General features: G+C 43.0%; 2 protein-coding genes and 1 pseudogene across 2 annotated transcripts; all 3 read left to right on the forward strand.

Moving 5' to 3' along the window:
* Positions 1–382: 382 nt before the first annotated feature.
* Positions 383–8,727, forward strand: LOC115007287 (cytochrome P450 2J1-like; annotated as a pseudogene).
* Positions 8,728–11,632: 2,905 nt separating this feature from the next.
* LOC115006802 (cytochrome P450 2J2-like) lies at positions 11,633–19,093 on the forward strand. Its single transcript, XM_029429317.1, has 9 exons — positions 11,633–12,003; positions 12,101–12,263; positions 12,607–12,756; positions 12,836–12,996; positions 13,248–13,424; positions 16,915–17,056; positions 17,386–17,573; positions 17,656–17,797; positions 18,383–19,093. The coding sequence occupies exons 1-9, from the start codon at positions 11,800–11,802 to the stop codon at positions 18,556–18,558; spliced, it is 1,503 nt and encodes a 500-aa protein (XP_029285177.1). The 5' UTR covers positions 11,633–11,799; the 3' UTR covers positions 18,559–19,093.
* A 1,696-nt stretch (positions 19,094–20,789) lies between these two features.
* Positions 20,790–26,419, forward strand: LOC115006803 (cytochrome P450 2J6-like). The gene is made up of 9 exons (XM_029429318.1): positions 20,790–20,993; positions 21,105–21,267; positions 21,600–21,749; positions 21,837–21,997; positions 22,233–22,409; positions 22,821–22,962; positions 23,303–23,490; positions 23,573–23,714; positions 26,244–26,419. Exons 1-9 carry the CDS (start codon positions 20,790–20,792, stop codon positions 26,417–26,419), a joined length of 1,503 nt encoding a protein of 500 aa, XP_029285178.1.
* The last annotated feature ends 964 nt before the right edge of the window (positions 26,420–27,383 follow it).

Genomic DNA, 27,383 nt, shown 5'->3' on the forward strand with positions numbered 1-27,383 from the left:
TCTACTTTTAGTCTTACTTGTCTGGACTAGTCCACTTAGTTAGAATTAAGGGAATTGCTTTTTTTATTCAGTGAAACAAGACAAGATATGTCAGACAAAACAAGACAGAACTACATTGGGTGACGTGACAGGACTGACACTACAGTGCCAAACATACATTGGGTAAAGTGCAAGAGAAAAGGCAGTTTGATCTTAAGGTGTTGGGTGTGTGTATTAGAGAAGTACCATGGCAATCTGTTTTGTAGGATTCTTCTGTGTAAGTGTGCGTATCGATGCAAGTGTAGAGGGGCAATAGAGGGTAGTTGTTAAAACATTTTTTTACAAAAAAAGGGGGAGAAAATCTAAGAAGTAGAGTTATAGAGTCAATTATATTGATTAGTTTATGATGGAGTGGTTTGACAAAAGTGTTGAAATTGAAGGCACTATTTGGGTACAGGTACAGCATTTTAAAGCTATTTATGAAACCCTAAAGCTGGAGGAATGTCATCATTGTGTTTATCATTCATGCCAGTGGCTCTATTTAGACACAGGTATGTAATATGTACACACAAAGCTCAAGATGAAAAATGTGCAAGATGCACAAAAGCCAATTTGTATATGACATTTCAATATTTATTATTTATTCTAGTAGAAAATATTGATCTGAAATGCCTTATAAATATGTTATTGTACCAATTTGCTCTACTCTGCAGCTTTACAACTCTTTCCTTTGGTTGATGAGGTGTTTGCAAGGACCACATCACACAGTCCAGCACATCTGGGGCGATGTAAAGGACTTCATAAGAGTAGAGCTTAAGGAGCACAAACAGAACTGGGATCCCTCAGACCAAAGAGACTACATCGACTGCTACCTGAATGAGATTCAGATGGCGATTGGCTCTAGATGTAGTTTTTTTTCTCTCCTTATACTGTGTTGCTCATGACGATGCTCTGTGTTCAGTTCCTGTTTGCATCATAACTGCTTGTACATCAGAACTAACAATTGTTAACATGTTGTACTGGCACAACATTTCATTGTGGCACCACTCCAGGCTGATATGTGTTGAAAAGTGCAAAGACCTGATGTTCAATCTTGGCTATGGCCTCTGCCTCACAGCACTATCTTTTAAGGCCTTATCTCCAACAGGATTGACTTCTTTTAATCAAACAAAGCAAGTCATTTTATTCATTTATTGTTGAAGGTACAAGATAAAGTACAAATTAAAGGCTTTTTACTTCACCCACTGAAGTTAATAAGCATACATTATAATGACCTTGGCTGTAATAGCGCTCACGTGTAGTTTTTGTAAATGATTTTGCAGCATGTCTTAACACATGTATTGTATACATTCTTAGGGTAAGGGTAAGGGGATGATACTTTTGATGAGGAAAACCTAGGTTATATGTGTCTTGGATCTGTATGTAGCTGGATCTGAGACCACATCCACCACCCTGCGCTGGGCTTTCCTCTACTTGGCAAAGTACCCTGAGATCCAGGGTGAGATCACTGACTAAGCCAAAAAAAGCTCTCTGGTTTTACACAATAATATGCAAATGGGTGATGCCAAAACAACTATATGCTCGAACAGGCTCCAAACCGAACTACTTGGTATGGTTTGGGTTAGAATAAGCATGTGACATAGTTACTGTCAGATGTGTTTACAAAACTCTCTCTTTTTTTCAGTCCAGAATTCGCATCGAGTAGGATACGTTGAAAATTTCTCACTCGCGAACAAGACCCCGAGGTACTTGAACTCCTTCCCTTCTCCAGATCCACAAAACACATGTAGACCAGATGGGCATACTCCTAGGCCCCCTCCAGGATCCTTGCGAGAGTGAAGAGTTAGTCCGTTGTTCGACGACCAGGACGGAATCCGAGGTTCGACTATCGGCCGAACCTTCCTTTCCCGCACCTTGGAGTAGACTTTACCGGGGAGGCTGAGAAGTGTGATACCCTTGTAGTTGGCACACACTCTCCGGTCCCCCTTTTTGAACAGGGGAACCACCACCCCGGTCTGCCACCCCCTAGGCACTGTCCCAGACTTCCACGCAATGTTGACGAGACGATAGTCGATAGCGAATGTTTTTTTTTTTTTACTTTTTCTTACCTCTTGCAGTAGCATTTTTTATTCCTTTCGTTGAACACTATGGAGCGTAATTCTTATACTCTACAGAATTATGTACACAAAACAAAACTGTGTAATGTGGTAATGCCTAACCTGCATAACTCCCGGCTAAACGAAAAATAGGCAAAGATGTGGATTATTGGTGGAACTGAGGTGGACTCGGTTGATATTAGACCTGACACGGCACCGACCTGTCACGTAAAGTAAACAGCCTTTGTGGATAACTTTAAGCCTAAATATGATTTACAAGACTGACTTGTATAACAATTTTCCCACTATACAGTCAAATAAAATGAGCTATAGGCCTAGAGACCAAAACATTTTTTGTACCACCCTGTAAACATGTTTATTTCTGCAGTTAAGTTTGGAATTTTCACATTGGGGGCTTCTGGAAATAACATCAAGTGGTCATTTGATGCACTGCAGTTTTAGGCTCTTACGCATAGGCTACAAAGTTGATGCTTGATGGAAACAAGTCATAGGCGTGTTAACTTTTGGTTTGAAATGAGACACGAACTCCGGTCACCTTGGTAAAAGTCCTGTGTTTGTGACTTCATCCCTATGCTGACGTTTTCGGTCATTATACTATTAAACCTGAATTTCTCTTTCGCTCCCGTCTCTACGCCCACCAGAGGTTGCCCTCAAATAACAAACGGAAATATGGGTTATAATTAGTTGCTTGCACAGACAACCTATATGTATGTCTGGTTTTTTTGGTGAGGATGGCTTGCTTTTGCAGCCTGTAGAAGAAATACTATTTCAACTTCTGTCTGTTCCCCTCCTGTTGCACAGCAAAGGTCCAGGCTGAGATAGATGGAGTGATTGGACAGTCCAGACAGCCGTCCATAAAAGATCATCAAGTTAGTGAAGCCAGCTGCTTTCATCCCTTTCTCTGCTGGTGAGGAGCAGCACAATGTCTTGTTTTATTATTACCTTTACCTGTTTGTACAGGATCCTGGAGCCTGTTCTAGCATACACTGGGACCCTACGGTGTTCCTTGGATAATGATTGCAGTTTGGCCCAAAGAACTCTTACTATCTTGTGATGATCCCTGTAGTTATTGGCTGTAGATGTTGAATCATTCAAAAATAATTTATGAAAGGCTCCTGACATGTTGAGATATTTAGTTATTACTTTTTTCCCCCACATAAAGTATTTCTACTGTTTACCACTACTACTACTACTACTAGGTCGTCCTCAGACGGGCCCTCCATCGGTGCTTCCAGTCATCCCGATCCTCCATGCATCTGGCTAGCTCGCCAGTATTTTCTGCTCCCGCATCTTTCCTGAGTACATTCACGTATGTTATTGCGGGACGCCCTCGTGATTGGTGCCCTTGTGTTGGCTCCCACAGCACAAGTTTGCTGGCTGGCAGCTCTTGGTGTCTCTGGCAGTGACCTGCCAGCCTCATTCTCCTCACTGCTGTTTTCTCACCCACCCTTAACGCCCCCCTATACAAGTGTGTGTTGGTGACATGCTCATCCTTGTTGATGCCAAGTACCACACGCAGCATTCTCGTGTAGCACCCATCTAGGGATTTCTGCAGGGTGGGCTTCAGGGTCCAGCATTCACTGCCATACAGGAGAACAGACTCCACTGTTGTATGGAAGAAGCAGAGTTTCATTTGTCGGGGGAGGTTGGAGTTCCACACACAGGTCATGCCGTTCAGGGCCCTCCATGCAATGTGCCTTCCTCACTTTAAGGTCTTGCCTCGGACGAGTTGACCCACGAGCCCAGGTATTTGAAATCATTGACTTCCTTTAGAGCAGTGCCTCCTGTTGTTTTTAGAGGTGGATGGTCCAGGGGGGATGTTATATGTTATGAACTCAGTTTTCTTGGCATTTAGCTGAAGGTCAACCTAGGCGCACTCTGTCTCCACTCTGCCCAGGAGTTCCTGTGCTTGCTCTACGCGGTCAGAGAGCAGACTGATGTCATCCGCATAGTCCAGGTCCGTTAGGACTAGAGCGGGGTATCGTCTCGACCTCCTAGGTGTTATTGTGAGGCCAAGTTCTAGCTCCCGTCCACTGATGGCCTTCCTGAGCGCATAGTCTAGGACTATGATGAAGAGGAAGGGGGCAAGGGTGTCCCCTTGCAACACCTCAGCCAGGATTTCAAACTCTTCACTGTTGCCATCTGGGGTTACCACCTTTCCTCTTGTACCCTTATACATGGTCCCTATGGCCCAGAGTAAATTGGAAGGGACACTGTACGCCTTCAGTATCTTCATCATCACGCCTCTGTGTATCGAGTCAAATGCCTTTTTGAAATCGATGAAGCACAGTACCGCTGTCAGGTTGTTCTTCTTAACCTCCTCGATGATTCTTACCAGAAGGAATTCAGCGGAGGGAAGTGTTCATCAATACTTTCACCCTACTAGTGGACTCCAGCAGAGCCTAGCAATGGCTGACTAATGATCTTGGTGAACCTCTGACCTTTGGTCTTCTCTACACCTAAAATCAGGACACAATTCATAATGATTGCCAGAGCAGTTTGCAGTTCTACTTCCTATAAAAGCCTTATGAGAATAACTACTCGGGTTGTCTTGAATTAGTTTAATCTCTGGGCCAAAACTGTTTGTAAATGTTTGTTTCAGGTACGTGGGTGTGTCTTGGGATGAGCCTACCCAAGATGGAGCTTTTCCTCTTCTTCAACTTCTTCTTTGCCTGCTGGGGTGAAGCCTGTAATGGACTATAGCTTTGGTGTTACTCTGGCACCAGTTCATTCAATTGATGATCTTGATCCTGCAATACAGACAAAGAGCCAACGAGCACAGAACATAGAGGCCCCGAGTGGAGTAGAGGGGTCATCACACCAGTCTGATGGGAAAAAACTTGAGTAGTCTGCACAGGAGTCCCCATCTCTTCCCTACCAGACAGATAGGACTAAGAATCTTAGTGGCTGCTAAAAAAATATTTATATGATCATATATGACACGATGAAATCATGAATTAAATCATTTTAAAGTCATAAAAGCCATTTCCAAGATGTTAGCAAAGATATAATCAAACATAACTATCTCATTTTCATAACAGACTATAAGGAAGAACATTTTCAGCCAGTAGGTGTTGGTATAGTTGTTTGGGAGGTGGGTAAGATAACACAAGGAACATTATGTATTGGTATCAGGGCATTTTAAATTGGCTGTTTATTGTCTCATATCTGATATGATTAAACATTTTATTGAAACCACATAGCCAATTACATTTGGCAAAGATAGAATCATTATTTTAAGGTCACTGATTAACAGTGTAAAATACACTTTTCACATAAATAAAGAGCATTTTATATTACTGGCTCATGGCAACAGAACAACAGCATTTCATGTGAAAGGAACAGCAAGGACAACACAGGCTTCAGTTAGACATGGCTTGAGTCCTTGTTAGCAGAATGGATTCAATCGTTTCTGTATTTAGATCCTATGTTAACTGGGGTGTCAGAAGTCTGCTGCTCTTCACTGCAGTTTTCATCCTCACTGCAGATTATTTAAAGAACTGTCGGTCAGGCAGTTTAAGATTAACGCACAAAGGAAAATACTAAATTTACATCTAATATTCTGTTTAATTCAACATCAACAACGTTGTCTCCAACATCATCTGCTCCCTGGTTTTTGATCATCGCTTTGAGTACGGTGATGAGAAGTACATGAAACTGATTATGTGGTTTGGCAAAGGTCTCCAGATTCGAGCCTCTATTTGGGCACAGGTACAACATTTTAAAGCTATTGATGAAATCCTAAAGCTGTGTGTACTGTGCAATACATTACAGTGCCCCTGTAACACTGAGCCTGGACCCGTCTGTGCCCCCCCCTCCGAACGAAGATTATACAATATACAAAAAGTACTGATTTTTTTGCGATTTTTTTGGCCCGTGGGCCGTAGTTTGGACACCCCTGATTTAAAGGTTTGATTAAATGTTAAACAATAGTAACTGTGTATTTTGTTTTAACGAAAACAATGCATAAAAATAAGGCTTTTATGAAATGAAAAATTGCTTACGAACACACAAATCATTTATAATTGCTAAATTAGGCTAAAATAGAAGGCTCCGAGTGATACTAAATGAACAGCCATTTGGGAGCCGGAAGAGCCAAAAGAGCCAAATCTTTGAAAAAAGCCAAATCTTTGAGTCTAGTATGAACGGTCTGACTCGTTACCATGGGAATACAAACATGCATGCCATGATTGATCACTGGAGAGATGCTGTAATCAGTCAGGAACATACCAATCATGGTATTGTTTTTGTTGTGCGCGATTATTTATACTTAACTAAAAATGTTGAAGGCTTGAACACTGCTTCGTCTCTTTTGTCCCGGGTTGAATGTACCTCGGGTTGAATGTGACCCTTTGACAAAACACTTGGCCCCAGCAAGGCCCCCCTAGTGATATTGGTCTAGAACCGCCACTGTATACCACTCCTGGCTGGTATGTGTTTGTGAGACAAACCTGCTCTCACCCAGATAAAAACAGAAGGAAAACGATGTTCAGTGAACAAAAGCCAGTTAAATGCTGTTCCTTGTAGCCTTTTCAGGCAAAAACATAAGCACAACACTTCCACACAATTGCTTGAAGCGGTCGCACATGAAGTCTTTCTGTCTCTAAGTCTGAGTCTGCTCCAGCTGTGTGTGCGGCCTCCGTGTCTCTCCTTGGACCCAGATTAATGCAAAAGAATAGAACCATGTCATCACCATGTTTATATTGTGTGACTGATTACCGGATTACCTTATCTCCAGCTAAAACACTCCCATCTCTCCCCAGCAGCCGGCGCCGTAACCACACAGTGCAAAAACCTAATCTGAACATTTGCCCTTGCCTCTGTCTTTTATGGCCTTATCTAGAAGAGCATGACACTGTTTGACCTAACAAAGCAAATCCTTTTCATTATCAAGGTACAGGGTTAGCTTGCTGTGTTAGCCATGTAGCCTTAATTATTTTGCAGCATTTTTTAAGACTTATATTTGTATATATTTTCAGAGCAAAGGTCAGGCTGACAATACTTTTGATGAGGAAAACCTGGTTATATGTGTCTGGGATCTGTTTCTGGCTGGATCTGAGACCACAACTTCCACCCTGCGCTGGGCTTTCCTCTACATGGAAAAGTACCCTGAGATCCAGGCTGAGATCACTGACCAAGACAATAAAGCTCTTTGTTTTTACACAATAATGTGTAAATGGGTGGTACCAAAACAACTATTGGTGGTCATTTTGTAAGGGGAGAAATTAGAAACATCATCTAACTACTTTTACTCTGAAGGTGAGAAATATTGTTAAATCACCATTGTCCTTCAAATGTATAAAATTCTGTACATCAAAACATGTTCAATATCCTCTTATGAATGGTCCAAGGTTGCAAATCAACAGGATCACAAATTATTAGAATTACTAATGTTACAGTCTTTTGCAGCCTCTTCAATAAATACCGTAACATCAGTTTGTTCCCCTCCTGTTGCACAGCAAAGGTCCAGGCTGAGATAGACAAAGTGATTGGGCAGTCCAGACAGCCGTCCATGGAAGATCATGGAAAACTGCCTTAAACTGACGCTGTCATACACGAGATCCAGAGGATGGGCAACGTAGTTCCTCTGGGCCTGTGTCATGTTACCAACAAGGAGATCCAGCTGGGAGGCTACACAATCCCAAAGGTCAGTTCTCGTATGCAACTTTCATTCCACATACACGACCAAGTTGCATCTTTATGAATTGACATTACGATTCCAATCACCAGGGAGTTATAATTATCCCCAATCTGACCTCGGTGCTGTTCGACAAGAATGAGTGGGAGACGCCCAACACCTTCAACCCAGGACACTTTCTGAACGAGGAGGGCAAGTTTGTGAAGCCAGCTGCTTTCATCCCTTTCTCTGCTGGTGAGGAGCAACACAATCTCTTGTTCTATTATTGTCTTTACCCTTTTGTACAGGATCCTGGAGCCTGTCCTAGCATACAGTGGGACCCTACGGTGTTCCTAGGATAAAGATTGCAGTTTAGCCCAAAGAACTTTCACTATCTTGTGATGATTGAAGTAGTTATTGGCTGTAGATGTTGAATCATTCAAAATTTCTCATGAAAGGCTCCTGACATGTTTAGTAATTCTGTTTTGGGTTTCCACAGTTATTACTTTTTTCCCCCACATAAAGTATTTCCACTGTTTACCAGAAGGAATGAAAAAGATAAGCGGTGGGAAGTGTTCATCAAGACTTTCGCCCTACTAGTGGGCTCCAGCAGAGCATAGCAATGGCTGGCTAATGATTTTTGTGAACCTCTGACCTTTGGTCTTCTTTAGACCTAAAATCAGGAAACAATTCATAATGATTGCCAGAGCAAGTTCTACTTCCTATAAAAGCCTTATGAGAATAACTACTCGGGTTGTCTTGAATTTCTTTAATCTCTGGGCCAAAACTGTTTGTAAAAGAAATGTTCAGTTTGTTTGAGTTTGTTTTCCTGTCTCAGGTAAGCGGGTTTGTCTCGGGGAGAATCTGGCCAAGATGGAGCTTTTCCTCTTCTTCACCTCCTTCATGCAGCACTTCACCTTCTCCATGCCTGCTGGGGTGAAGCCTGTGATGGACTATACCTTTGGCATCACTCTGGCACCACTTGATTATGAACTCTGCATAACCTCACGCTAAGATGTAACATAAATAACACTTCAAAAAGCAAAAGTCACCACGTATGATTCTCAGGTTTAGAATATTTGGCTCTAATTGTAGATCACAGTGGGTTTTCTGTTGCTTAAAATTTGTGATGCATCTCAAAAATGTACATTTTGGATTTCTAACACATGACCCAGAGGACATGGAGGCCAATATCTACAGAACATAACTTCTATTTTGGGAAATCTCAAAATATGTTGGTTGGATACTGTTTATATTATAGGCTATATGGTTTTTAAAAATCTAAGGAGTTGCAGAAAGACTTTTAAGATATGAGATGAGATAGAAACTTAATCAGCAGCATGCAGCATCATCTAATATTTTGTATGTTTGCTAATATTAGCTTAAAATGACCTAAAATGACATTATCTGGCATTTTTAACATTTAATAATCAGCTGTGCAGTGCCCAGTTGTCCGATTGCTTGGCCTCCGGAATTGCTGCTTGCAGCTTTCTTGAGAACTGCGCATCCAAACAACTTCACACTCAACAGTGCACTTCTTTGGATCCTCAGCAATACACCGGCCAAGTGAGACGTCAATTGCTTGAACGTTTTTTCAGAAACTCGAAGAACAGACAGAGACTTCTTCCATTTTAGTTAGATAATGCTGGGTACGGAATATTGCTGGAGTCATGCGAAAACCTTGTAACTTGTCTGGGTAAATACGCTATAAAGGATGACATAAAACAACATCTTGATAAAGAGTATCTGGACAGTTTTTACGGAAAGCTTTATTAAAACATTGTCGTATGACTTTACAAATGAAATTAGAGTCTAGATGGGAACAAGTCTGTTTGTTAGAGGTCCTGGGTGTAGGGTTTTCATCTTTGGGTTTTTGACTGTTGATTGGACAAAATAAACGTCAGCATAAATCTTAATGCTACAGCATACGATTATATTTTTCCCTGTTTCAACATGACAACGAGGTCGATAATAAAATGCCCTGCACTGAGCCATGAACTAACCTGCTGCCAAACACCTTCTGGAAGACCTCGAACGCAGACTTTGAGCCAGATCTTATCAACCAACATCAATGCTTCACCTCACTAATGCCATTGTGGCATTATTGGAGAAAATCCCTGCAGCAAGGTTCCAAAATCTTATAGAAAGTTTCCCCAGAACAGTGGAAGCTTCTTAACTATCAGGGGTTTGGAGTGAGATTTTCAACAATTGAATATGTCATGTCTCGTAGAGTTTGCTAAAGTTTTCATGTTGTAGTCACAGTGTCTTACGTCCAGTCTTGTCAGTCACTGTTTGTTATTTCACTTCCTGTTTTATTTTGTACCTGCCTCTTGTCCCTCATTCCAGACTCCTTAACTTCCTGCCTTTGTGTGGTTTCCCGCCATCGTCAGCGTCTGCCCTGCCCCTGATTGTTTCCACCTGTGCCCACTCAGCTCATGTATAAATAGTCCTGTCGCCTCTTGTAATGTGCCAGTCCGTCCTGTCATGTACTTGTGTATTGAGCCAGTGTTTCAGCAGTATTTTTTTGTGTAGCCTCCTTGTGAGCGTTTTGAGTTTGTGCTACCTTTTTTGCGAGTAAAATATTTTATTTTACACTTTACATCTGTCTTTGGTGTCGTGCATTTGAGTCTTCCTTCCCTTTGTCTGAGGTCGTTACAGCATATGGGAGTAATTTTTGGTTGCCGACATACTGTGCCGGCAGTGGGTCAGTCAGTAGTGGCTTGGGCTGTGAGCCGTAGGGTTGCTGTTTCAAGTCACCGACCAGACCTAAAGAAATGTAGTGTGACTGCTACTTGGAGAGGTCACAGCTCACCTCCTGCCCTGCTGTGGTGCCCTTGAGCAAGGCACCGGACATCCTCACTCCCATTGCTCCCTGGGCGCTGTACATTAGTTGCCCACTGCTCCTAGTAGTAGACTCCTGGTACTAGGATGGGTTAAAAGCAGAGAACAAATGTCACTGTGTGTGCTGTGTGCTCTGCATGTGTGACCATTAAAAAGAGGGTTTCATCCCTCCGATTCTATCTATCTGTGTTCATGTACTGACACACTTTTAGAAGAAGTGCTACTTGGGTATAGCGACAATAAATTCTTATGTTGAACACACTGAGTTTAAACACAAGTTATGATGAATTCAAAAAGACAGAACGAGAGGACAGAATGTCTTGTTAGCTTCTAAAACATGTTTATGATCATATAAGACAGAATAAGTTGCAGTGTAATTCAGTTAAAAGGTCCTACATGTTATTTCAATGGACTTGGAACATATTAGCAAGGACATAATTCTCATAACAGACTGTGAGGAACAACATTTACAGGGAGAAAATTAACATTATGTTTTGGTATCAAGGTATTAAAATGTGGCAGTCTAGATATCTTATATTGAATAAGATTACGCTTTGCCCTATACATACCGTAGAATATTTGTTTATGATTAACAGTGTTTGATAACAATTTTTCTTTGTTAAAGAAGTTGTGATATTAACTAATGAATGTATTATCTTGTCTAATAACTGACAAATGCACGTGTTTACGTAGCTCATGTGGAGAAATGTTAGGTACTATATGTATTAAATAAAGCCCATACTTAGTCTTGTTGTAAGAAACTCAACTCACTCATAACTGTCTAAGCATATCAGGAATTGTTGCGACTGTATAACTACGAATGAATGCATAATGTTGGGAGCGCCCCTTATAGGGACGTTCAAAGAACTTAGGACGTGGCGTGTCAAGCGCTCAGAGGCGTGGAGACGCTATCGCGCCAACTATTCCAACCAATAGGAGAAGAGAATAACAAAAGACAGGCTGTGATATTGTCTGTGTCTATATTTACTATGCTCTTTTATGCAATAATAAATAAAGAAGTTTACGAGTTTGATTATCGTTTTGAAGCTCCGGAACCAATTTAACCCACCAACAAGGGCAAAGTCCAGTGCAACTAGGAAGCATATAATACCGAGCCTCGCCCTCCCAGGAGTAAAATAGCTGATATTACTGGCTCATGGCAACAGAACAACAGCATTTCATGTGAAAGGAACAGCAAGGACAACACAGGCTTCAGTTAGACTGGCTTGAGTCCTTGTTTGCAGAATGGATTCAATCGTTTCTGTATTTAGATCCTTTGTTAACTGGGATGTCAAAAGTCTGCTGCTCTTCACTGCAGTTTTCATCCTCACTGCAGATTATTTAAAGAACCGTCGGTCGGGCAGCTTCCCTCCAGGACCCCGTGCACTTCCTATTGTGGGCAACATATTCAATGTGGATTACAAAAGGATCCATGAGAGTCTGACACAGGTAGATGTCAAACATTTTACAGGTAAACTAATAGGACTGTTTGTGTTATCTGTTATATGAATGATCATGCTCTTCCTCCTCTCAAATCCTCTCACAGTTATCAGAGAGATATGGAGATGTGTACAGCCTACAAATGGGCCAGGTATGGATGGTGGTTTTAAGCAGGCTCGAGGCTCTGAAAGAAGGTTTGATAACTCAGGGAGACAGCCTGGCGGACCGCCAAGTCCTCCCTCCGCTGCTGGACATTACCCATGGACAAGGTGAGAGGACGTAACACACACAGTCTATTTGATTCCCCGTGATGCGCATTTCTAAATTAATACTCCGTGTGATACATTGCTTTCCTTGCAAATCAGTTTTATAGCTAACATTTGTTCATACTTTTCTTCTTTCATTCCTGTAACTGTACTTTAGACATAACAACAAAAATATATCTTTCTATCTAAAATAACAATTTTGTAAAAATAAAGAATTAAAATTGGATCAAAATCTAAATGAAACCGATACAAGTTTAGTTGAACATGGAGTGTTTATGATTAATGAGAAAAAGAATATTCTGTAACTTTCCTGGTTTCTATCTACTTGTGATGTATTTCCCATCAGGGTTAATTTTCAGTAGTGGGAACACATGGAAGCAGCAGAGGCGTTTTGCACTTTCAACCCTGAAATATTTTGGATTTGGCAAGAAATCACTTGAGCCCATCATCTTGGATGAATTTACACATTGTGCAAAAGACTTCAATAGCTATAAAGGTAAATAGTGAAAGTACAGTGATAAATTAAGATTGAAAAAATATACAATTTACATCTATTTCTCTGTTTAATTGTAAAGGTATGCCATTCAATCCACACTTGACCATCAACAACACTGTCTCCAACATCATCTGCTCCCTGGTTTTTGGTCATCGCTTTGAATATAGTGAAGAGAAGTTCATGAAATTGATTGCGTTTTTTGACAAAGGTCGCGAAATTCAAGGCTCTATTTCAACACAGGTACAGCATTTTAAATCTATTGATGAAATCCTAAAGCTATGTGTGCTGTGCAATACATTCCTCATTTTGTTTATCATTCATGCCAGTGGCTCTATTTTGGCAATGGTATGTAATATGTACACAACTTCAAGATGGAAAATGTGCAAGATGCACAAAAGCCAATTTGTATATTTGTTATTTATTCTAGTAGAAAATATTTATATGAAATGCATTATAAATATGTTATTTTACCAATCTGCTCTACTCTGCAGCTTTACTGCTCTTTCCCTTGGCTGATGAAGCATTTGCCAGGACCACATCACACAGTCCAGCACGTGTGGGAAGATGTAAAGGACTTCATAAGAGTAGAGCTTGAGGAGCACAAACAAAATTGGGATCCTTCAGACCAAAGAGACTACATCGACTGCTACCTCAATGAGATTCAGATGGTAGCTTTGTTTTCCCTATACTGTGTTGTTGATGAAGATGCTTATCCTTCATTTCCTGTTTACATCATATCTGCCTCTCCAGGAACCATCACCTTACCGTGGTGGAGAGGTTTGTGTGTCCCTATGAACCTGAGAGCTGTGTTGTCTGGAGCCTGGTGCTCCTGGTAGGGTCTCCCAAGGCAAATTGGTCTCAGGCAAGGGGCCGGACTAAGAATGGTTCACATGACCCCATAAAACAGAGAGAAAGAGAAGGAGAGACCCTGCCAGGAGGAAACCCGGGGCCCCCGTCTGGAGCCAGGCCCAGAGGGAGGGCCGGACAGCGAGCGGCTGGTGTCCGGGTTTGCCACGGAGCCCGGTCGGGCACAGCCCGGAGAAGCTCCGTGGTGCCTCCCATCCATTCATCCTGTGGGCCCACCACTCATGGGAAAAAACGCTGGGGTCGGGTGCGCTGTTATACGGGTGGCAGTGATGGTTAGGGACCTCGACGGACGGGCAGCAGAGGCTGGCTCTGGGGACATGGAACGTCACCTCTCTGTGGGGGAAGGAGCCGGAACTAGTGCGGGAGGTGTAGCGCTACCAGTTGGAACTGATGAGGCTTACCTCTACATACAGTCTCGGTTCTGGAACCGTACTCCTGGATAGGGGTTAGACACTATTCTTCTCCGGAGTTGCCCAAGGTGTGAGGCATCGGGCGCATGTGGAGATACTCACAATTCCCTGGCTGAGTGCTGATAAGTTGGAGTTCATCCCGGTGGACGAGAGGGTCGCCTCCCTACGCCTACGGGTTATGTGGGCGGAAAACTCTGACAGTTGTCTGTGCCTATGCAACAAACAGCTGTTCAGAGTATTCTTAGAGACCCTGTATGGAGACCTGTATGGAGCTCCAGTAGGGGACGCCGTAGTTCTGCTGGGAGACTTCAACGTGCTTGTGGGAAACGATGGAGACAACTGGAGAGGCGTGATTTGGAGGAACCGCCTCCCTGATCTAAACCTGAATGGTTGTTTGTTGTTGGACTTCTATGCTAGTCATGGAATGGCCATAACGAACACCATGTTCGAACATAAGGATGCTCAAAATGTGGTACCAGAGCGACCTAGGCCAAAGGTCAATGATCAATTTTGTAATCGTATCATCTGGTCTGAGTCTGCATGTTTTGGACACTCGGGTGAAGAGAGGGGCGGAGCTGTCAACTGATCACAATCTGGTGGTGAGTTGGATCAAGGCGTGGAGGAAGACTCTGGACAGACCTGGTAAGCCCAAAACGGGTAGTGCGGATGAACTGGGAACGTCTGGAGGAAGCCCCTGTCCGGGAGATCTTCAACTCACGTCTATTGCTGAAGCTGCTGTGAGGAGCTGTGGTCTCAAGGTCTTGGGTGCCTCAAGGGGCGGTAACCCTCGAACACACCCTGGTGGTCAGGGAAGCTGTCCGACTGAAGAAGGAGTCCTTCCGGGTTATGTTATCCCGGAGGACTCCGGAAGAAGCTGTAAGGCACTGACGGACCCGAAGGGTGGCAACCTCTGCCATAGCAGAAGCAAAGCAGCGGGTGTGGGAGAAATTCGGAGAAGCTATGGAGAAGGATTTTCGGTCGCCACCAAGGTGTTTCTGGAAAACCATCCGGCACCTCAGGATGGGGAAGCAGGTAACCATCCAAGCTGTGTACAGCAAGGGTGGGACCCTGCTGACTTCGACTGACAAGATTATTGGGCGGTGGAAGTAGCATTTTGAGGAACTCATGAATCCGACTAATGCCAAGGTCATGGTAGAGGCAGAGCTGGAAGCTGATCGGGGACCATCATCAATTTCCCTGGTGGAGGTCTCTGAGGTACTCAAACAAGCCCACAGTGGCAAGGCCCCAGGGGTTGATGAGAGCCGTCCAGAAATCATGAAGGCTTTGGGTGTGGAGGGCCTGTCTTGGTTGACACGCCTCGTTAACATTGCGTGGAAGTCTGGGACAGTGCCTAGGGGGTGGCAGACCGGGGTGGTGGTTCCCCTATTCAAAAAGGGGGACCAGAGAGTGTGTGCTAACTATAGGGGCATCACACTTCTCAGCCTCCCTGGTAAAGTCAACTCCAAGGTGCTGGAAAGGAGGGTTCTGCCGATAGTCGAACCTCTGATTGAAGAGAAACAATGCGGATTACTTCCTGGGCGTGGAACAATGGACTAACTCTTCACTCTCGCAAGGATCCTGGAGGGGGCCTGGGAGTATGCCCATCCGGTCTACATGTGTTTTGTGGATCTGGAGAAGGCGTATGACCGGGTCCCCCGGGTGATACTGTGGGATGTGCTGCGGGAGCATGGGTGGGTGGGTCAATTCTGAGTGCCATCCAATCCCTGTACACTCAAAGCGAGAGTTATATCCGGATACTCGGCAGTAAGTCTGACTCGTTCCCAGTGGATGTTGGCCTTCGCCAGGGCTGCGCTTTATCACCAATCCTGTTTGTAATATTCATGGATAGGATATCAAGGTGTAGTCATGGAGGAGAGGGGTTGCAGTTCGAAAGAGAGCTGAAGAACGAGATTGTGGGAACAAGCGGCCAAAATGTTTTTTTTCAGACTGGTGGCTGTCATCTCCCTTAGCGATAGGATGAGAAGCTCAGCCATCCGTGAGAGACTCGGAGTAGAGCCGCTGCTCCTTTATGTTGAAAGGAGCTAGTTGAGGTGGTTCGGTCATCTAGTAAGGATGCCACCTGGGCGCCTCCCTATGGAGGTGTTCCAGGCACGTCCAGCTGGGAGGAGACCCCGAGGAAGACCCAGGACTCAGTGGACAGATTATATCTCCACACTGGCCTGGGAACGCCTCGGGATTCCTCAGTCGGAGCTGTCGGATGTGGCCCGGAAAAAGGAAGTTTGGGGTTCCCTAATGGAGCTGCTGCCCCCGCGACCCGACCCTTGATAAGCGGTAGACGATGTATGGATGGATCATATCTGCTTGTTTTGCACTTACATCAAAACTTACAGCTGTTAACTGACACAACATGTCATTGTTATACCATTCCTGGCTCGTATGTGTTGAAAAGTGCAAAGCCCTGATCTCAACTGTTGCCATGGGCTCTGCCTTACAGCACAATCTTTTAAGGCCATATCTTGAACAGCAAATAGGCCTTTTGACCTAACAAAGCAAATGCTTTTCGTTATCAAGGGTACAGCATAGGTTTAAGTTGTGTTTCTTGTTTTCCTTTACTTACTTAATGAACCATCATTACATTACATTACAGGTCATTTAGCAGAACTATGCATTTACATTGAACTGTAAACTGAACTGGACTACAGTTACCCTGGAGCTACTCAGGGTTAAGTACCTTGCTTAGGGTCACAATGGTGGCAGCCCTGGTATTGAACTCACAACCATCTGGTGTTGTATTTTGGAAGCCGTACCACTAGGTCATCACAACCTATCATACGTAACTATAACCCTTACTGTCTTAGCCCTGTAGCCTTTAATTATTTTTGCAGTATTTTTTAAGACTTGTATTTGTATATATTTTCAGAGCAAAGGTCAGGCTGACAATACTTTTGATGAGGAAAATCTGGTTATGTGTGCGTGGGATCTGTTTTTGGCTGGAACTGAGAGCACATCCACCACCCTGCGCTGGGCTTTCCTCTACATGGCAAAGTATCCTGAGATCCAGGGTGAGATCACTGACCAAGAAAACAAAGCTCTTTGTTTTTACACAATAATGGGCAAATGGGTGATACCAAAACAACTATTGATGGTCATTTTGTAAGGGGAGAAATTAGAAACATCATGTAACTACTTTTACTCTGAAGGTGAGAAATATTGTTAAATCACCATTGTATGACTAATTTTGTGCATAAAAACATCTTCAATATCCTCTTATGAATGGTTCAAGGTTGCAAATCAACAGGAACACACATTATTCTAATTACTAATGTTACAGTCTTTTGCAGCTTCTTCATTAAATACCGTAACTTCTATCTGATCCCCTCCTGTTGCACAGCAAAGGTCCAGGCTGAGATAGACGGAGTGATTGGACAGTCCAGACAGCCGTCCATGGAAGATCGTGCAAACCTGCCCTACACTGAAGCTGTCATACACGAGATCCAGAGGATGGGCAACATAGCTCCTCTCAGCCTGCCTCATGTTACCAACAAGGAGGTCCAGCTGGGAGGCTACACAATCCCAAAGGTCAGTTCTCGAATGCAACTTTATGCCACATACACGACCAAGTTGCGTCTTTATGAATTGACATTACGATTCCAATCACCAGGGAGTTATAATAATCCCCAATCTGACCTCGGTGCTGTTCGACAAGAATGAGTGGGAGACGCCCAACACCTTCAACCCAGGACACTTTCTGAACGAGGAGGGCAAGTTTGTGAAGCCAGCTGCTTTCATCCCTTTCTCTGCTGGTGAGGAGCAACACAATCTCTTTTTATTTTTATCGTTTTATTATTGTCTTCACCTGTTTGTACAGGATCATGGAGCCTGTCCTAGCATACACAGGAGCCTTTGGTGTTCCTTGGATTATGATTGCAGTTTAGCCCAGAGAACTCTCACAATCTAGTGATGATCCCCGTAGTCCCCAAGTGTTCATACATTCAATATTTCTTATGGAAGGCTCCTGACATGTTCAGGACAGAATAATTAATTGTGTTTTGGGTTTCCACAGATTGTACATTTTTCCCCCCAAATAAAGTATTTCCACTGTTTACCAGAAGGAATGAAAAAGATAAGCGGTGGAAAGTGCTCATCAAAATGTTGAACCCTGCTAGTGGGCTCCAGCGGAGTCTAGCAATGGCTGACTAATGATTTTGGTGAGCCTTTAGTCTCCTCTAGACCTAAAATCAGGACACAATTTCTAATGATTGCCAGAGCAGTTTGCAGTTATACTTCCGATAAAAGCCTCATGAGAATAATTACTTGGGTTGTCTTGAATTTGTTTAATCTGTGCAAAAGAAATGTTCCGTTTGTTTGAGTTTGTTTTCCTGTCTCAGGTAAGCGGGTGTGTCCTGGGGAGAGCCTGGCCAAGATGGAGCTTTTCCTCTTCTTCACCTCCTTCATGCAGCACTTCACCTTCTCCATGCCTAATGGGGTGAAGCCAGTGATGGACTATATTATTGGCATCACTCTGGAACCGGTTGATTATGAAATCTGCATAACTTCACGCTAAAATGTAACATAAATATCACTTCAAAAAGCAAAAGTCACCACGTATGATTCTCAGGTTTAGTTAAAAATATATATAAAACGAATATTTGGCTTTAATTGTAGATCACAGTGGATTTAAGTCTAGTTTACATTACCTGGCTTAATTGTTTAATATTCTTTTAAGTCACTTTTTTTTACAAAGGTGACATGAGTCCCTTTGTCTTTCTGTTGCTTAAAATGGATTTAGATTTGGACTTGGATTTCTAACACATGACCCAGAGGACATGGAGGCCAATATCTACAGAATATAACTTCTATTTTGGAAAATCACAAAATATGTTGTTAGGATACTTTTTATATTATAGGCTATATGGTTTTTAAAAACCCAAGAAGTTACAGAAAGACTGTTAAGCTTTAAGATGAGACGGAAACTTAATCAGCAGCATGCAGCATCACTTCATATTTTGTATGTTTGCTAATATTTGCTTAAAATTACTTTCAAATAAATTATTCAAATGTAGATGTCTCCCTGTTTCAACATGACAACGAGGTCGAAAATAAAATGTTTTTTATCCAGTCTGGTGTGAAATTACTTTTATGCTCTGCACTGAGCCATGAACTAATCGCTGCCAAATACCTTCTGGAGGACCTCGAACGCAGACTTTGAACCAGATCTTATCAACCAACATCAGTGCTTCACCTCACTAATGTTATTGTGGCTCTATTGGAGAAAATCCCTGCAGCATGGTTCCAAAATCTTATATAAAGTTTTCCCAGAACAGTGGAAGCTGCTATATTAGCATATTACCTATCAGGGTTGAGTGAGATTTTCAACAATCGCATATGGGTGTCATTTTGATGAATTCAAAAAGACAGACCGAGAGGACAGAACATCTTGTTGGCTTCTAAAACATGTTTATGATCATGTAAGACAGAATGAGTTGCAGTTTAATTCAGTTAAAAGACCCTACATGCTATTTCAATGGACTTGGAAATTATTGACAAGGATATAATTAAAATTGAAATCAAATTCTCACAACAGACTGTGTGGAACAACATTTACACGCAGTAAGTGTTGGTTTACAATAGCTAGTTGTTTGGGGTGTTGGAAAAATAATGCAATAATCGGGGGAAGAAAATGTGGCTGTCTAGATATCTTGTATCTTATAAGATTATGCTTTTACTTATACACACCACAGTGGCGTGCCGTGCATTTCACACCTAGGCCTTCAGTGATGTCCTACACAGTCCTACCTGAATTATTCCACCTCTTAATACCATCATTATGATGCCATGGCTCTAGAAACTATACATTTAGACAGAAACGCAGTATAACCGGGCGTTGCATCACCCTAACAACAGAGTTATATTAATATTTCCGAAACATTTAGTTGTAAATAGCAGGCATTCCCAGCAGTACAATGTGCAGTGCCTCTCGGAGGCTGTGAGCCGGGGGTACCGCTCGTAGTTAGTGATTTGAAAGTGGCGGACAAACCCTTTTCCTGGCTGTGATAGGCTCGCTAGCGGCGGGGTTGGCCGTTCTCTTCTCACAATGTCTATCTTTTCTTGAAAAGTTTGTCTTGAAAATGGCGTTGTAATTATATCTGCGACCAAATCGATCTCTTCTCCTCCTAATCTACACAAATTAGAATCTGATTGGTTAACGCCACAGTTTTGTCTCCGTTCACTTTAAGCGACAGGCGCCCGCACTGTTGATTCTGAAGGCCTCAGGACAGATCTCTTAGACCCTGGCAACACATCATGGCTGAAATATGATTGGATAAAAGCTCTAACATAAAGGCCAGCCCTCCAAATCTCGATCTGAGGCTGGAAGCAGCGCAACCAAGAGGAAAGCTATGAAATGAAGAGAATAGACTATGGGGAATAATTTAATACATATTTGTGGAAAAAGAATATCAAAATTAAATTAGTATTCTGATGATGTTTAGGCCAGCAGAGAAGGCCTTGCTGGCCCTGATGGCCCACCACTGACACACCATAGAATAATTGTTTATGGGTCACTGATTAACAGTGTTTGATAACTATGTCAAATATTTAAATAGGGCAAAGTCTAGTGCAACCAGTAAGCATTTGCTGTGTTGGTAAATGTCAATAATACCGAGCCTCGCCCTCCCAGGAGTAAGATAAGTGATATTATTGGCTCCTAGCAACAGAACAACATCATTTCATGTGAAAGGAACAGCAAGGACAACACAGGCTTCAGTTAGACAGGCTTGAGTCCTTGTTTGTAGAATGGATTCAATCGTTTCTGTATTTGGATCCTATGTTGACTGGGATGTCAAAAGTCTGCTGCTCTTCACTGCAGTTTTCATCCTCACTGCAGATTATTTCAAAAACCGTCGGTCGGGCAGTTTCCCTCCAGGACCCCGTGCACTTCCTATTGTGGGCAACATATTCACTGTGGATTACAAAAGGACCCATGAGAGTATGACACAGGTAGATTTAAAAAATGTACCATTACAATTTTTACAGGTAAACTGATAGGACTGTTTGTGTTATCTGGTACATGAATCTTCATACTCTTCCTCTTCTCAAATCCTCTCACAGTTAGCAGAGAGATATGGAGATGTGTACAGCCTGCGAATGGGCCAGGTATGGATGGTGGTTCTAAACAGGCTCAAGGTTCTGAAAGAAGGTCTGGTAACTCAGGGAGACAGCCTGGCGGACCGCCCAGATCTCCCTCTGCTGCTGGACATTACCCATGGACAAGGTGAGAGGTCGTAATGCACTCCTGTGACACACATTGTTGAATTAATACACTGTGTTATACATTGCTTTCCCTGCAAATCAGCTTTAGAGCTTGAATTTGTTTATACTTGTTTTCCTTTTAGTGTACTTTAGACATAACAACTAAAATATATCCATCTATCTATATATCTATCTAAAATAACAGCTCTGTAAAAATAAAGACTTAAAATTGGATCAAAATCTAAATGAAACCGATACAAGTTTAGTTCAAGATGGACTGTTTAACTTTAATGTGTAAAAGAATATTCCTTAACTTTCCTGGTTTCTATCTACTTGTGATGTATTTCCCATCAGGGTTAATTTTCAGTAGTGGGAACACATGGAAGCAGCAGAGGCGCTTTGCACTTTCAACCCTGAAATATTTTGGATTTGGCAAGAAGTCACTTGAGCCCATCATCTTGGATGAATTTACACATTGTGCAAAAGACTTCAATAGCTATAAAGGTAAATAGTGAAAGTACAGTGACACATTAAGATTGATACACAATGACGAATAAGCAATTTATTATATTTCTCTGTTTAATTGTGAAGGTAAGCCATTCAATCCACACCTCACCATCAACAACGTTGTCTCCAACATCATCTGCTCCCTGGTTTTTGGTCATCGCTTTGAGTACGGTGATGAGAAGTTCATGAAACTGATCACGTGGTTTGACAAAGGTCTCAAAATTGAAGGCTCCATTTGGGCACAGGTACAGCATTTTAAAGCTATTGGTGGAATCCTAAAGCTGTGTGTGCTGTGCAATACATTCCTCATTTTGTTTATCATTCATGCCAGTGGCTCTATTTAGGCACAGGTATGTAATATGTGCACAACCTCAAGATGGAAAATGTGCAAGATGCACAAAAGCTAATTTGTATATAACATTTCAATATTTGTTACTTATTGGTAAATATGTTATTGTACCAATCTGCTCTACTCTGCAGCTTTACAACTCTTTCCCTTGGCTGATGAGGCGTTTGCCAGGACCACATCAGACAGTCCAGCACATCTGGGACGATGTAAAGGACTTCATAAGAGTAGAGATTAAGGAGCACAAACAGAACTGGGATCCCTCAGACCAAAGAGACTACATCGACTGCTACCTGAATGAGATTCAGATGGTAGCTTTGATTTCCCTATACTGTATTGTTCATGAAGATGTTTATACTTCAGTTCCTGTTTACATCATATCTGCTTGTTTTGCACTTACATCAGAACTAACAGCACTTAACGTTTTATACTGACACAATATTTTGCGATACCACTCCTGGATGGTACGTGTTGAAAAGGGCAAAGACCTGATCTGAACTGTTGCCATGGCTTCTGCCTTATAGTACTATCTTTTCAGACCTTATCTCGAACAGCATATACACCGTTTGACCTAACAAAGCAAAGGCTCCAGATTTAAGTTGTTTTTCTTTACTTACGTAATTAACCATCATACGTTACTATAACCTTTGCTGTGTTAGCCATGTAGCTTTTAATTATTTTAAAGCATTTTCTAAGACATGTATTTATATATATATTCTCAGGGCAAAGGGCAAGCTGACAATACTTTTGATGAGGAAAACCTGGTTATATGTGTCTTGGATCTGTTTGTGGCTGGCTCTGAGACCACATCCACCACCCTGCGCTGGGCTTTCCTCTACATGGCAAAGTACCCTGAGATCCAGGGTGAGATCACTGACCAAGACAACAAAGCTCTTTGTTTTTACACAATAATATGCAAATGAGTGATACCAAAACAACTATTGGTGGTCATTTTGTAAGGGGAGAAATTAAAAACATTATCTAACTACTTTTACTCTGAAGGTGAGAAATATTGTTAAATCACCATTGTCCTTCAAATGTATGACTAATGCTGTACATCAAAACATCTTCAATATCCTCTTATGAATGGTTCAAGGTTGCAAATCAACAGGATCACAAATTATTCGTATTACTAATGTGGCAGTCTTTTGCAGCCTCTTCATTAATTACCGTAACATCAGTTTGTTCCCCTCCTGTTGCACAGCAAAGGTCCAGACTGAGATAGACAAAGTGATTGGACAGTCCAGACAGCCGTCCATGGACGATCGTACAAACCTGCCCTACATTGACGCTGTCTTACACGAGATCCAGAGGATGGGCAACATAGTTCCTCTCAGCCTGTCTCATGTTACCAACAAGGAGATCCAGCTGGGAGGCTACACAATCCCAAAGGTCAGTTCTCGAATGCAACTTTATGCCACATACACGACCAAGTTGCTTCTTTATGAATTGTCATTACGATTCCAATCACCAGGGAGTTATAATAATCCCCAATCTGACCTCGGTGCTGTTCGACAAGAATGAGTGGGAGACGCCCAACACCTTCAACCCAGGACACTTTCTGAACGAGGAGGGCAAGTTTGTGAAGCCAGCTGCTTTCATCCCTTTCTCTGCTGGTGAGGATCAACACAATCTCTTGTTCTATTATTGTCTTTACCCTTTTGTACAGGATCCTGGAGCCTGTTCGTACATGGATAACGAACAGACAAGGTACACTGGTACAGACAGGGATATATACACACAGACACTAAATGAGGGAACGAGACACAGCTGGGGGAGAAAGGCAAAGACACAAGGGCAGGGTGGATAGACACAGGAGGACCAAATCAACAATCAAAGGGAGACGGAAAAACACAAGGACATGAAGTAAAACAAGACATGACCCAAGGGGGAGTGAAAATTTCAAAATAAAACAGGAAGCAAGTACGACCAGATCGTGACATAACGCACCCCTCAAGGGACGGATCCCGGATGGCCCAAAAGTAAAAAATCCAGCAGGGTGGGTGGAGGGGTTCCAGAGGAGAATTTAAGGGACAAACAAGGCCATGGAACTAAACTGGAAAGGGAAGTCCTGGCAGGAAGTCGGGGGAGGCCAGCGAGACGGGGCTGGAGTCTGGCGGAGCAGGCGGTGCCTCTCTGGAGGCCGGGCTGGAGGAGGCCGGGCTGGAGGAGGCCGGGCTGGAGGAGGCCAGGCTGGAAGAGGCCGGGCTGGAGGAGGCCGGGCTGGAAGAGGCTGGACTGGAGGAGGCCGGGCTGGAGGAGGTCGGCTGGAGGAGGCCGGTGGAGGATTCACTGGGCTCTCGAGAGGCCGGGCTGGAGTCACTGGGGTCTCGAGAGTCGGGGGAACACTGGAACTTGGGTCTCGAGAGTCGGGGTGAACACGGAAACTTGGGTCTAAAGAGTCAAGGGGAACATGGAAACTTGGGTCTTGAGAGTTGGGGGAAACACGAGAACAGGGGTCTCGAGAGTCGGGGGGAACATGGGGGTCTCGAGAGTTGGAGGAACACAGGGATCTTGAGAGTTGGGGGAAACACGGTCTCCAGAGTCGGGGGAACACAGGGGTCTCGAGAGGTGAAGGGAGCGCCAGGGTCTCGACAGGCAAGGGAGCGGTGGGGTCTCGAGAGGCGAAGGAAGCGCTGGGATCAAGAGAAGCAAAGGGAGCGCTGGGGTATCGAGGGTCAGCAGGGGGACGGCTGGGGTCTCGAGAGGCAGTAGGGGGACATCTGGGGTCTTGAGGGGCAGCAAGGGGACAGCTGAGGTCTCGAGAGGCAGCAAGGGGACGGGGGCAGCAGGGGGATGGCTGGGGTCTCGAGGGGCAACAGGGGGATGGCTGGGGTCTTGAGAGGCAGCAGGGGGAGCACTGGAGTCTTGTGGTGCAGGGAGAGAACTGGAGTCTCGAGGTGCAGGAGGAGAACTAGGGTCTGCAGAGGTCCAGCAGCAGCGGGAACTGGAGTCAGCAGGGGTCAGCAGGGGTCCGTCAGAGGCGGAGATTGGCTGAGGACAAGGCGGGTGACGTGGGCTATTCAAAAAGTCTTGAAGTCACTCAGGCAAAATACTTTATAGCCCAGGCTTCCTAGCCATTTCCTCTTGAGTAACCCTAAAGCAGCCTGTTGAGTCCACAAACAGTGGGCTCTTCTCCATTCCCCATGGATACACATCAAAGTATATGAGAGATCATATAGTTCAATGTTCAAAATATCTGCTGGGTCCATACCTGGTCGGTTCATTCTGTCACAATGTGGTACAGGGAGGACCCAAATGCAGCACGCCAGACAAAAAGGGTTAACCAAAAGAGAGCTTTATTTCTAAAAGCTTAAAAATACAAAACAAGGTAAAACGTAAAGTGAAAACACAAACCGGGGAAAACACAAGGTAACACTAGGGAAGCACGAGGTAGCACGAGGCAACATGGGTGACGAACCGACAAGGAACACTGGAACAGACAGGGATGTATACAAACAGATACTAAACGAGGGAACAGGACACAGCTGGGGGAGAAAGGCAAAGACACATGGGCAGGGTGGATGGACACAGGAGGATCAAATCAAGAATCATAGAGTGAGGGAAAAAACACAAGGATAGGAAGTAAAACAAAACATGAAGGAGTGAACATTTCTAAATAAAACAGGAAGCAAGTACAACCGGATCGTCACAGTTCGAGCATACACTGGAACCTTTGGTGTTCCTCGGATAATGATTGTAGTTTGACCCAGAGAACTCTCTCAATCTTGTGTTGATCCCAGTTGTTATCGGCTGGAGATGTTGACACATTCAGCTGATGAATTCTGTTTTGGGTTTCCACAGATAATAAAAATCTTTCCCCACATAAAGTATGTCCACTGTTTACCAGAAGGAATTAAAAAGATAAGCAGTGGGAAGTGTTCATCAATACTTTCGCCCAACTAGTGGGCTCCAGCAGAGCCTAGCAATGGCTGACTAATCATTTTGGTGAACCTCTGACTTTTTGTCGAGACCTAAAATCAGGACACAATTTCCAATGATTGCCAGAGCAGTTTGCAGTTCTACTTCCTATAAAAGCCTTATGAGAATAACTACTTGGGTTGTCTTGAATTAGTTTAATCTCTGGGCCAACACTGTTTGTAAAATAAATATTCAGTTTGTTTGAGTTTGTTTTCCTGTCTCAGGTAAGCGGGTGTGTCTCGGAGAGAACCTGGCCAAGATGGAGCTTTTCCTCTTCTTCACCTCCTTCATGCAGCACTTCACCTTCTCCATGCCTGCTGGGGTGAAGCCTGTGATGGATTTTGAATTTGGTGTCACTCTGGGACCGCTTGATTATGAAATCTGCATAACTTCACGCTAAAATGTAACATAAATATCACTTCAAAAAGCAAAAGTCACCACGTATGATTCTCAGGTTTAGTTAAAAATATATATAAATGAATATTTGGCTTTAATTGTAGATCACAGTGGATTTAAGTCTAGTTTACATTACCTGGCTTAATTGTTTAATATTCTTTGAAGTCACTTTTTTTTTACAAAGGTGACATGAGTCCCTTTGTCTTTCTGTTGCTTAAAGTGGATTTAGATTTGGACTTTGATTTGGAACACATGACCCAGAGGACATGGAGGCCAATATCTACAGAATATAACTTCTATTTTGGAAAATCACAAAATATGTTGTTAGGATACTTTTTATATTATAGGCTATATGGTTTTTAAAAACCCAAGAAGTTACAGAAAGACTGTTAAGCTTTAAGATGAGACGGAAACTTAATCAGCAGTATGCAGCATCACTTCATATTTTGTATGTTTGCTAATATTTGCTTAAAATTACTTTCAAATAAATTATTCAAATGTAGATGTTTCCCTGTTTCAACATGACAACGAGGTCGAAAATAAAATGTTTTTTATCCAGTCTGGTGTGAAATTACTTTTATGCCCTGCACTGAGCCATGAACTAATCGCTGCCAAACAACTTCTGGAGGACCTCGAACGCAGACTTTGAACCAGATCTTATCAACCAACATCAGTGCTTCACCTCACTAAAGTTATTGTGGCTCTATTGGAGAAAATCCCTGCAGCATGGTTCCAAAATCTTATAGAAAGTTTTGCCAGAACAGTGGAAGCTGCTATATTAGCATATTAACTATCAGGGTTGAGTGAGATTTTCAACAATCGCATATGGGTGTCATTTTGATGAATTCAAAAAGACAGACCGAGAGGACAGAACATCTTGTTGGCTTCTAAAACATGTTTATGATCATGTAAGACAGAATGAGTTGCAGTTTAATTCAGTTAAAAGACCCTACATGCTATTTCAATGG

Source organism: Cottoperca gobio, chromosome 4, assembly GCF_900634415.1.
Source record: "Cottoperca gobio chromosome 4, fCotGob3.1, whole genome shotgun sequence".
Classification (NCBI taxonomy): domain Eukaryota; kingdom Metazoa; phylum Chordata; class Actinopteri; order Perciformes; family Bovichtidae; genus Cottoperca; species Cottoperca gobio.